The sequence below is a fragment of the Bacillus rossius genome, chromosome 2, assembly GCF_032445375.1.
Source record: "Bacillus rossius redtenbacheri isolate Brsri chromosome 2, Brsri_v3, whole genome shotgun sequence".
Lineage (NCBI taxonomy): Eukaryota > Metazoa > Arthropoda > Insecta > Phasmatodea > Bacillidae > Bacillus > Bacillus rossius.
Window position 1 is genome coordinate 115,830,059 of NC_086331.1, and position 13,300 is coordinate 115,843,358.

The window sequence follows — 13,300 nt, forward strand, 5'->3', positions numbered from 1 at the left end:
TTTTATAGATTAATTGTTTATGTTTTCCCTAGATGTGGAAAATTACCACCACTCTGGGTTTTCCTTCAGTCTAAAAAGAAGTCAGTCTAAACTTTTATACATACATACATACAGGGTTCCCGCAGACAGGAAAAATCTGGAAAAAGGGAACACTCAGGTATTTGAAAGGGTGTCTTAAAACCTTAAAAACACAGGGAAATTGAAAAAAACCTGGCTGTATAACTGTCGGTAATTTTTTATTCGTACTGACTTATTATTTTTGACTTAAACCTGGTATTTATTTTAATCATAAATTCATGAGGTGTCAATCAGATTCACCAACTTCATTAAATATTAGGGATGTTAACAATGGTATTTTAATTTAAAGCACAATCAATTATTATCAAAGTTTGATTAAACAAATATATTGGTTTAGTTTTCAGACTGGTGTTGTCGGTTACAGAAAAAATTGACAATAACTGTGTAGTGTAATATACATATATATTATCCTGCCAGGTATACTGATGATACCAGAAAAACACATTAGATGAGACACGGAAAACAGGAAAAAGCCAGGGAAATTGGTTAAAGGAAGATAGTGGGAACCCTGAATAGTTCTAGGGTAAAGCCAACGAGCATTTAAGGGATCAAATATTCATCCTCAAAAGTTCACATTAAAATAGAGCAGTCACCAGGCAGGTAAGTCAGTAATTGTCATTCTTTATAAATTGGCAGACTGCCTCCATATTTTCAACATCACAAAAAAACACTATTTTAAGTTCTACCCAGTGCCAATTCACGTAGCTGGTAAACTGTTTGTTGCTGCTCGCCCAGAACTGCTGTATTAAAATACCAGCCACGGTGCCAGTTGTTGTCGTGCAGCCAAAACGACCGCCTTGCTTGCATTGCAGAACCATTCTCTTATTTCCCTGAATCATATCCTCCAGCCGTGAGGGCAGATTCTTCCTCGAAGCCTCGTGAACAGCAGCCAAAGTCATGCGCTAGTGACAAAGAAACTTCACGCCTTTCTTGTGTCCAAAGTAAAATGTCTTATTCACAGTGCATCTTTAGAAAAATTTAATTATTTCTTTCTAAATCATAAAGCTGACTTTTTCATGAACTAAAAATTTTAATGGACTTTAAAAAGCAATGACTCAAAGACTTAAAAATTGACAGCAAAAAAAATAAAAGGGGTGCCAACGTTTGCAAACCAGCACTAAAATTAGAAATAGGCTCAAGTGAAGTATTTGATAAGTTACAATGCATTATGAGTTTATTAAGTTTTCCATGGAACCATTTGAACTGGCCTCTTACTTCACCTGTCCTTGGGCCCATCACTATATTTGAAATAGTTTTCACTGTCATTAATTAAGTTTCATATCATTGTTTTATGTGAAAAATATTTTTGTATATGTATATATTATATTTTTATATATTGGTGTATGTATATATACATTTTTATGGATGTATATGTGTATATATGTGTTTATGTATGTATGTATTTATATGAAATATAAAGAAAATATTTCCGGTACTGTTGAAATATTTGAAAATTTTTTTACAGAATGTTAAGTACGTGAACGGTGTGCCGGTTCCTAACCCACCTCGCTTGCACTTATCTGCTGAAAAACTGGATTCAACGGGAGCATTTCTGCTTGATGCAGTTGATGTCATGATTATATATGTGGGACACAGCATCAGTGCTGAATTTTGCTCTGCTGTTTTTGGAGTGCCTGATTTTTGTAGTTTGCCTGATGAAATGGTAGGTATTTTTATCAAAATGATACACTGCAATTTTGAATTAATATGCAGTAACATACTTGCAAAAATCACCGGTTTTTTAAGTGATACTTTAATAGGCGTATTGAGAGTGAATTTTTAGTAAGCATGAAAATGCAATGAAGTGGGTGCACACCATGGACAGAAGTTTTAACATGATATCTAATGTGAATGCAACTTTTTGATATACCCACTGATAGCTGACTGCGTGTGGCAGCAATTACGTGTATATATTTGCTTTCATGATCATTGGGATAACGAAACTATCTTGAAATACATTTTATAAACGTTAACACATAGTCACAAAAAGAAATAATCACAGCTGTAAAAATACGTTGTAATCCTGGGATTAAAACTTTGATAACCCAATATTCTTTGCCTCTTTTGTCCTGACTTAAGTTCATGGTTAAGAATCTGAAGTCTCTAGGTTTGAATCTCACCACAGTATATTACATTTTTTTTTTTAAAGTTTTTTTTATACAACTTACTGTTTAATCTTTTAAAATATTTAATTTAAGAAAATTGTGTTGTTACATGTTATTTGATTAAATTATTATTATTATTATTATTATAACTTTAAATACAAGCTCAGTCTGTTGGTTTAGTTATTTTAGATAAGGTAAGCATACCCTTATTTTTGTACTTATAATGAAAATATATCTAATAAAATTAAAGTGATTAATTGGGATATATGTAATAATATATTTTGATATATATATATATATATATATATATATATATATATATATATATATGTAATATATATATATATATATATATATATATATATATGTAATATATATATATCAATAATTTTTATTTTGTCAATACATAAGTACATGTCCTTTTTTTTTAAACTTATGAACTCGTACACTAATTTATTCAACTAATACCAACATGGATCAGTTAATTACATGGCAGAATTTATGACATAATAATGAAAGCACTTCTTCGATTCTGTGCATTGCAGTTGAGGGTTTTTGTAATGTAACTTAATTAATTGAATATGAGACTCACTTGTATAGGTGTCATACCTTTAATTTAGCAGAGGGCAGTAACCTTGAACTAGTTACAGCATGCATGCTCAAGACCTGCTAACTTGGTGGATATGTCATGAATATATTGTTGTTTCTTTGACTTTTAACTGTGGCACATATTTATACCAGTATAGGAGTGAAATAAAAAAAAATTAAATTTTATTTTGTTGCTTTACAAAAAATAATGCAATATGACGTATCAACTGGGTGATGGGAAGACATAGGATATAGTTAAGAAAATGCTAGATCCAGGAAATCTGGGAAGAAAAGAATATCTACGAATTTTTTTCTTAAAATGAGGGATGTTTAAGATTAGATGATGCAGAGTGTTGGGCTGAATTCCTGACATTTTACATCATTTTATGACTTTCTATGTTATGTTCATAGATTGTGAATTTCCCATTATTACATGTTCCTTTATTTAGCACCATTTCTTTCTGGTCCTTTTGAAGTGTCAAATCAGATTTTACAGTCCTCTCATTCAGGAGGACGGTAATTAAAATCCTGCTTCAGCCACCTTGATTTCCCTGCATTTTGTTTGTTGTGTGTTTGGTGTATAATGACTTAAATCACAAAATGTAAATGTTTAAATTTAAAAAATAAATAAAAAAAAGGTATTAAATGATTGTGTTTACTGACTTTTTTTAATTTTCAACACAATATCACATCAAGTGCTAGAACTAATAGGGGTTGCAAAATAACACAGATAAAAAATTAATCTGAACCTTAAAATGAAAAATTAAGAGTAGTTTCAGGCATATAATTTTAGAGAACCAGTTATTAAAACTAGTACAAAAAAGGGAAGTACACAAATGTTGAACAAACCAATATGAACTCGGTACTAATATTTATTTTTTTATTTTTGTTGCCTGATGAAATTGTTACTGAAAATGTAAGCATCCTGGTAATATATTGTCATTGATTTTACTACCAGCCTCAGTTGTGTGTAAATTGCAGTGTGTCACATTATTTTTAACTAAAATATAATTACTTTATTTTCAACTAAAATATAATTACTTTATTTTCAGTATAAACTACCTGAAATTCCTAATGCAGAATCACAGAGACTTCAAAAATTTGTGAACCATTTACAATCGGAAAAGCCATGTGATGCTTCACTGCACATAATGAGGTTTGTTGTAGTTTTTGTATGTTTCAGCAATATTAATGCATGTGGTGACCAAAATGTTAACTAAATGAAGGTTGTTACTTTTCAGCTAATTTTTTTTATACTTGTATGACACCCTGTTTATCTTGTATACCAATTTACAGTGACTTGATCTGCATGTGATGGAAAATGTCAGTTTCATATTATTTGCATAAGTAGCTGTCACAGGTGTAATTTTAATGTTGTAGGACTGAAAAAGGAGATCTAAATGAATTACAGGGACTTGATTCGTTAGCAGTGAGCTTTTCCAATGTATAACCCTACTTCTCATATTTGGAAAAAGGGGGTTGTCTGTAAAGTCGGTTTACGGACGATAATTTTACGTGATAACTTCATATCAAATTTTTTAAATTGCTGCTTTTAAAAAGCCCGCCTTAACCTGTTTGATATTATAGAAGATTTTCTTGCACGGTGGTTGGCCAGTTCTTGCACGCTTGGCTCAGGCGGAATGTGACAATTTTTCATGCGTGCAGCCGACGTTCATCGATTAATAAGACATCACGTCAAAAAAACTTTATTACCACAAAATAATTTTCTTGAAAACCAAATTAGAAACTATTCTTTGATCACAACTTCCCGAACATAAATTTTTTCTAAACTCCAAATTATGCATTTGTAGCACCTAGCAATCTTATTAAAAAAATATGAACTAAAATATTAAAACCTAATTCCAGAAAACATGCTGTGACACTATTGAATAATGAGCTGTAAGGCAATGCACACCCTTTACTTTGTAGAAGGGAGATTAGGGTCAACTTGATATGAATTGGCATTATTGTCCTAATTGTTGAAGCAAAAAAAAATTCAAGCATTGCCTAGTTAAAATATTAATTTGTAAAAATAACTTTCTTTGGAAAAGAATAAAAAAAATTTTAGATGTGTGTTTTTATAAAATATTTTTTGTTCTTAAGATTACTGAAATGGTGTATTGATATTTTTGTAATGTTTTAGGGATGACAGTCACAACAGAAGAAACTTTTTTGATAGACTAATTGAAGATCGATCTGAAACATCTCTAACGTATTACGAATTCTTGCAGCACTTGAAAGCAAATGTTAAATAACCATCCGTTTTAAAGTTTGATTATTCATATTTAGTGCTGCTTGTACAAAGAGAAATATGAACTATGTTTGTTACTATTTGTAAATTAGTATTTATTATACAGAAGACATATTCAGATGCTCTGGGTTTCTAATTAAATATTTATAAGCATATGAAGTATATGATAGCCACACATTTAGTGTTTAAGGTGATAGAATTTTAAAAAAATGTATGAAATCTTGTATTTGTGAATGTGTTAAAAATTTCATTAGGTTAAAGTATTCAAATATAATTTTGTTAAATAGCTTGTGTTTTAAATAGATTCGTAATAGACTATGAAGTATTGTTTATGTGGTATTCCAAGTAAAAGCAATGTGTGTAACATATTAATTGTATATATGTTTCACATTGCTTATGTTAAATGGTGGCTAATGATTATTTTTGTGTGCACTGCTGTTGATGGTGGTGTATTTCATGCAGTGAAAGTCATAATAATATTAAAATTTATCTATTTGATTGAATGAAGTCATATTTCAATATAAGTTTAGAGATGTGATATTAATATAAGACCACTGTTATTGAATAATGTCCATACACATTCAGGAGCACTTAAATGTTAACCTGTTATACTTGAGTCATTATGCTAATTTTCCTTGTTGACAAGATAGTACTTGAAAGTGTATTCGTTGAATACTTGTTGATTGTAAGTAACTGAATGTGGAAAAAGTCATACAGAACAGAAGTGTTAGGTAGTTTCTATGCCCATTTTTCGTGTTGTTTTTTTCTTTTTTTCAGTAGTTCTTAATATTTATCAGAAAATGTTCTCATGAGAATTTTTTTCCTTATAAATTAAACGTTTGTATGGTTTAAAATAAGCTTAACAAGTATAATTCAAACAGAGTTATGTTAATACCTAATATATTCTGGAATAAACTGATCAAGGTGTGAAATTTTATTTGAATTTGAGAAGAAAAAATTGCACCAGGTATTGTTTTATGTTAAAAATTTGTTTTAGTGTATGTACTTCCATGTATAGTTTTTCTCATAACTTATAAAACTTAACTGTTCTGTCACTATGTATGTATAAAGTGTTACATTTATTAGTCACTGGCTGCCAGGTGTTAGGATTTCTTTTAAATCAATTTAAATTTATAGATTTTCAACTATTATATTTTTTATTCAGAAACAAGTTTTTGTACGATGAAACTACTTTTTCGAGTGCTGCTTAGTCAACGTACAAATTAGCAGTTTATGAAAAGTATAATTAGCAGCAGTGAACCAATAAGTGGTACCATTTAACTTTTTAAATGCACCACCCAGCTTTGTTTCTGTTGTCACTATAGGACATGTAGTTTTAAATTCTCTTAATGGAGGTAAGTCTACTTGCATACGGGTGTTCAAGCAAATGTTTTCAGTCAAATCTTACTCTGTACTTAGCTCATGTAAGTAAAGTTTTGTTCTCAATGAGCTTGAAAATGTTTGTGAAACTTTTTGTTATAATATTGCAATGGAATTAATTTAGTGTTGCTTAGTGGGTAATAATAATATTAAAACTAGTTCTTTTATGTTTTTTTTTTCTATCCTGAATATGATGAATTGTACCTTTTCTGTACATTAACATATTTTATGTATCAGTTTTACATTACTTAATAATTTCTTATTGTCACTTTCATATTGTCAAAACTTTTTAAGTATTGAGTAGATATTAATTACTTTTGATTATAATCTCATGAACAATTAAATGTTTGATAACTACAAACTTCCATATAAAATAAGTTTTTTTGCCTTTATTTAGATATTTTGTCATTTTCATTGAGTAATTGCTAGAAACCTTATTCTTAGGTGTCACAAAAAAAATGCAAATAGTTGTATGTTAAAGAAATAGCTTATGAAGAACTTAAGACAGCTATACCATATGTTTCTGGACCAAACGGAATAGTTAGTGTTATGAGAAAGACTTTGTTAAAAAATCAATTTCTAGATTGCTTGGTTAATCCTTTGTCAAGCACAATATAATAAATAGTTGCTGGTATTGGCGCAATGTATCTGTCAGATTACTTAGTAGAAACGTAAAATTCCTAAAAAAAAAAAAAATGTATTTAATTTTTTTCCGTAATGTTTTTTGGTTATATTTAAGCCTTAAAGGCATTTTATCTACTAAGTATTTAATGTTCTTAACTCCTAAACAGAGAGAGACAGTTTCAATATCCCTACAGCAATTTGCAATGAATATATATAAAAAAATATATACATAATTTCATGAAACTACATTACGCACAAATAGCAATTTTTACTTTAATTTACACAAAAGCTATTTAGTTTCCATTCCTCCATTAACATCCTAGCCCTTAAACTTTGAGTTGAAACAATGCCCGCCTATTTTTGGAATGCAAACATTTTTATTTAAAGGAATTCCGCTATCCTTCATTTGCTTGTATGGTAAGTTGTTCAACTTCTTAATCAGAATTCTGCTATTTCAAAAACAAACATCTCTTTTTCACTTAATTGTAAATGTGATATGTGCATTTACACCACTGATACTCAGAATTGTTATATCTTATACTAGTCACAAATTCTGTTGAAGTTGAGACTTTTTTTTTCATAGTGCTTACGTGACAACTTTTTGGTTTGGAGTAAGTTTACAGGTTCTTTATTAGTGACATGATTGTCAGCTGTTACATTACACATTATAAATGTGTTCTGCAAGATTTAGGATAGTTTCAGCAAACTTGTAACTTATGCGAAATGGCCCTTTTGGCTGTTCTCAGTTGTAAGAATGCCAAACTTTAGAATCGGCTAACACTAAAAGATTTATCCTGTATTTGTTTGACTTGCAGGTTACGTATTGCCTGAATGAATATAACCTAGACCAGGCAGCATCTCGTCAGTCGTAACATTTTTTCCCGAGTTATTTTCTCGCGCAGTTTTCAACAAAAGCAGTAAAATTCTCACTAACAGCAGCCAGCTTATCCACTGTTCTCCTTTCTTCCCAAGGTTTTCTCTCATCAAACTTGATGCAGCGAAGAAGAAACTTGAACTGTTATAAACTTATCACTGGGTGAAACATTTTGACTCCACAACCATCATCTACCCATAAATCTTTCAAGCTAAGTGTACTGCTATATAGTACACCTGCAGGATAAAGCAGGCCAAAAAAAGCTTTCAGTTAAAATATTCGAAATTATCATTCCATTCATGTGTAAACTGAGGGCAAATAGTTTCAGTATGTATATTCATGTGTGTGTTGCTTATTAATCATTGGTATTTCTGTACTTGTGAAACATTGTTAGTAAAGTACTTGCTTGAAATGAACATTTAATTATACTCTGCGTGAATACAGATCTTGCTAAAGTTTTGTTCATGACCAAGTCACTGGCTCGAATGTGGGCCACTTCTAGCACTGTCTTGAAAAGTTTGCACATGACTGTCCCGGTTGGTGCTTGAGAATATCTGCCTTACAAGTGCTTCAGATCGAAGGTGGCTAGGGGAGTAGCAGTGTATTAGCAGAGCAGGAACGTGCTTAAAGAAGGGTGCAATAAAATTAAAAACCGGAAGTAAGTGTATTTTCCTGAAGCATCCAATATTACGTACACAAATAGCTTTCTTTATAGCATCTACCTAGTGTGTGTTCCCAAAATACCTAGCAGCACTGCAGCTGCAAGGTTGGTGGTGTGGTGTGTCTGCAATGGCCTTGAACAGTTCAAAGGGGTAGTGAGTTTTGGCAACAAGCTGTTTCTCATAACATAATTTGTGCACATACAGGATAAGGAATTTGAAAGTGACAGTCTGTGAAATATTATGCAATTTTTTTAATAAATTTTATTGTAAGTAATTCACATGAGAAAATGTTCAGCTAGTAAGTTTACTATGCCATGTACTGTGTAGTTTTTAGAAAGTGGTGTAGCTAAGTTAAGTTAGTATAATATTTTTCATTATGTGTAAAATTATATTGCTCTGAGGATAAATATATAATCTTTAGTGAGCCTTTGTAACAAGTAACTTGTGTTTATAAGGCTTTAAAGGATTAAAGTAAATAATTTAGTCTGTTTAATCTGCTTCATGTACTGGAATCTGAGTTTTGTCTTTCAAAGTCATTGTAATGTAACTGTAAGAGGTGCAGAATTGAAGGTATGCAAGTAGATTGCCTCACAAGCTAATAATCAAAAGATTTTTAATCTTTTAATTTATACTGAAAACAAATATGAGTTCCAAAGTATGCATATGTAATTTATAATACTTACTATGTTTTTTTTTAAATTAAGTAGGCCAGTGCGAATATCAGTTTTTAAGTTCAAATAAAATTTTAATACAAATATCAAAATATTTTTCAGTAAGAATATCAAATTCAAAAAGCAAGAATAGAGGGATAAAATTTTTGAACATGTTTATGGTAGTTTCTCATTTTTTGCAAATATTTGAACCTGGAAGTCACAAACGATGTAAGGGGTAACATGGGGTGGCCCACACGCTCACTATTTGTGACTTATTCCTGTGGCATTACAGCAAGAAAAAGGTTTTCAAATTCGTCCTCATACCTTGAAAGAACTGATGATGCGAATTTGGGAGGAAATCACCGCTACACCCCTCAATATTTGCTGAAAAGCGGTCGAAGAGTTCCGAAATCGCCTTCATCAATGCATTGCTGCTGATGGCCACCATCTTCCTGATGTGGTCTTCAGAGCTTGATTAAAACTATAAACTGATTCCAATAAAATAAACCTAATTTCTGTAAGTTACTCAGTTAAATGTCTAAAATTGAATACAGTCAAATATTTGGTATTTCAAAGTTTATTTGAAATCATTTAAAATACTAAAAATAAATTATTCATTTTAATTTTTGAAATTTTGAATGTTCGCACATGCCTATCAGTAAGTTTTTTATTTAAGCCTCATTCTTTCTTTCTGTGGCATATGAAGGTAATGTTGGTACACTAAGTTGTTTCTTGAAGCATACTGTGTAAATTGTGATGCTAAGTCAAGACAAATGTCATTTCCTTCATTAGGTGCAAAAATATTTTGCAAAAAACAAACATTTCATCTTTAATCAACATTTGTAAATAGTGGCTTGCAAACCAAGCCCACCACATACAGACATATCTTGTGTTTTACTATTAATTTGTTTGTAGAGCTCATTAGTGGGCTGCATAGCAGGGTAAGTTACAAGTTTCACCGTTGGTTTTTTTGTAGGGCTGGGCCGATACCACTTTTCACCGATTCCACCGATAGCGATTCTTATGGGCCGATACTGCAGATACTCGATGCCGATACTAACCAAAGAAATGTTTGTGTTATGAAAGGATATTTTACTTATAAAATATTTTTTAATTTCATATTATAATGACAGAGTACCATCAAACGGTCAAAACACTTACTAACATCCATCTTACAATAATAATAAAACACACACAAATACTTTTTTTTCAGCCCACATGTTTAAGCATTGCCCCACCTCGTGATATTTTTACATGGCAGAAAGTGTATGTAGCCTTGGTACCTTCATTTGATTGAAGAGTGAAGTATTTCCAAACTTCACTTCTCTTCCCAGCCATATCATCTCACTCACAAAAATTTTTAAAATATCACTTTAGGTTTAGATTTTAACAATTCAAGCTAACGTAAATACTAAATTGTAAACAAACACAACAGAACATCAGCAAAATCATAGATATATGTATAAATAACATGGAGATGGGGCAAGCTACTCAGATGTTCTTCAGCAACTGTTTCTATGATCGCGAGTGCTGTAAATGTGATTGCGATTGCGATTTACTTTATCGCAAGCACTGGTAAACGTAACGTGAGGCTGTCTTTGCTCCACAGTTGGCAATGAATATTTTTTTAAATTTATTTATTCAGGTTTTGTTCAGTGGATCCCATATGGAGTTAAGGACTCCGGGATATAAAACAAGTCAAGTCAATTTGATACATATATACATATATATATACACATACTGCATAAGTACAATTATTAAACATTATAGAGTACATTGGTACATAAGAAATGGTATAAACTCAAGTTTAGGACATTTATACATTTATAGTATGAACGTCTATGGTTCTCGGGCTCCATTGTATTTTTAAAACAATCAACACGACAAGTTTTCTTTAAAACAGTAGCGCTGGGGGAAGGTAACTTAGGGTAATAATTCATAAATTACAAAGTTAGGCAATTATTTTAAAAATTAGTTTTGACTTACAAAAAAACTAGTTGCGTGAACGTGAAATACTATTCCTTAGTGATTTTTTTCCAAATAAAACAATATAACACATTTTAAGAACTTGGACTGAGGTATCGGCGCGAAGTATCGGTAAATATTTTACAGATGCTGCCGATGCCGATACTCTGAATATCGGCTGATACTTATGAATCGGCATCGGCCCAGCCCTAGTTTTTTGTGCATGAAACCAATATCATTGCAGGTGCATCATCTTGTGTAACAAGGCAAACATGACAGCTTGCTATGAGTTTTTGTTAACATCTGGTTAAGCAGTCATAAAAAATAATTTAGAGATTTGGCTGGGTGGAATTTTGGGTTTTGTGTTTTAGCTGACAGTCATATCTGGATACAGTTGTCATATATTGTACACTGCCAATGTTTTGGTCTATATGCATGTAATAAACATAAAACTTCAAAATATACAGAACGTTTTCTGTAAAACAAGTTTTGATGATTATACTTTAAAACCCTTTCACAGTCACTATTTCGCAAGCAAGCGGGCCTACTCAATTTGGGACTTCTTAATCTTGGGGGATCTCTGCCCATGGTGTTGATGCTATTTTTTTTGTAACTTTACTTAGTGGTTTAAATAATAAATGTAATAGGTAATACATAGATGCAATTCACAGCAAGCTGCCATGACTATCTGGGTTTGCAACCTGATGGCTGTGACTGAGTGTATTTGTCCTATGGTCTCATAGGCTGAGATGACAAACCCGCATGGAAATTTATATAGGTAATAGCACCATTTCAATTAGTACAGTAAAACTAGTACAACCCTGGTAGGAAAAATATTAAGTACCGGTACTTAAAAATTTAGACTCATTAACATAGAAAACTTATTAAAGGGGTAAAATGTTATGTATTTATAGGTCAAGTGCTAAGTTTTTTTTTTTTTTTTTTAAATTTAAAATTATGGGAATTTTCTGAAGTAGAATATTTCTTAAGATGAATTTACTGTACTAAAAATTCACAGCCCTCAATGGAACTGCATCTAAACAGCAACATTTTGAGTAAATTCGGCTGTGCAGCATCTAGTTGGTCAGTGTGTACAATATCAGAAGACATATTGTTGTGTGTGTGGTGGGTTTTCTTGCAGTTGCAGCTACTATTAATTTGTGGGGATACATACCAGTATTTGGAGAAATTTATTACCACCTATTGAATTTTATTTTTTGACTTAGCATTTCATTAATTTTTTTTTGCATAAAAATGTAAATCTCTTCTTAAACATAAAAAGTTCCTCTTTTTTTTTCATCAGTTGAATATACGTAAATGTATGGGTTTAGCTATGACAAATATTTATTTATTTTATTATAAGAAATAAAAATGATGAATTTTACCTGTCACCTTGTTTTAGTCATGATGAAATACGCTCATATAGTAAATAAGTTTTTACTTCAAAAGACAGAAGTTAGATAATTTTACTACACAAGTTGGATAAAACTGTATTGGTTGTAAGTTACAGGAATAATTTTCTTTTGTCAAATTTACTTTGTGAAGTTGTTAATTTTTTGATTGTTTGGAAATATATTTGAGATAAACCACAGGTGAGTTATTTCTTTAGAGTATAAACCTTTCTTTCACATTGAAAAACAGTGTTATTTTCAGAAAATAAAAGCTATTATTTTTTTTGTATGATTGCTTTTGGGCAAGCCATGATTATATTTTATATTGTGTGTTTATTACAAGTGTATAGTCATATAATGGATGGTTTAGCTACCCAGAAAATTCCAGAGAACTGTTGTCTTAGAAAAATCTAGGTGAATGAATATGTTTTGAATCATGCAACAGTGCAGTCAAGAATATATATTTTTTTTTAACCCGTCCCTCATTACACAATTACATCAAACTTGAGGTGACAAAATATTTTTCCATATAGTATTTTTTTAAAAACCAGCATTGATTTTTTGTTCCCATTAAAGTATATTGTAGCTTTTTTGAAAAATGTAAATAACAGTTAAATACCAAAATTCTACATGTTAGTGTTGATATATTTTGTATCAGCTACATGATTTATGTATCTATGCTCCTATCATTGGAGCACATATGGAAAGATCTCTATCCCTGTCTAGAGT

General features: G+C 31.0%; 1 protein-coding gene across 1 annotated transcript in view; it reads left to right on the forward strand.

Moving 5' to 3' along the window:
• Nucleotides 1–12,769, forward strand: part of LOC134529658 (protein transport protein Sec24A) — a 107,659-nt gene extending 94,890 nt beyond the window's left edge. The window contains exons 17-19 of the mRNA XM_063363975.1: nt 1,544–1,741; nt 3,824–3,927; nt 4,915–12,769. Coding sequence (XP_063220045.1) covers nt 1,544–1,741; nt 3,824–3,927; nt 4,915–5,026 — 414 coding nt within the window. The 3' untranslated portion in view covers nt 5,027–12,769. The remainder of the gene's footprint in view (nt 1–1,543; nt 1,742–3,823; nt 3,928–4,914) is intronic.
• The last annotated feature ends 531 nt before the right edge of the window (nt 12,770–13,300 follow it).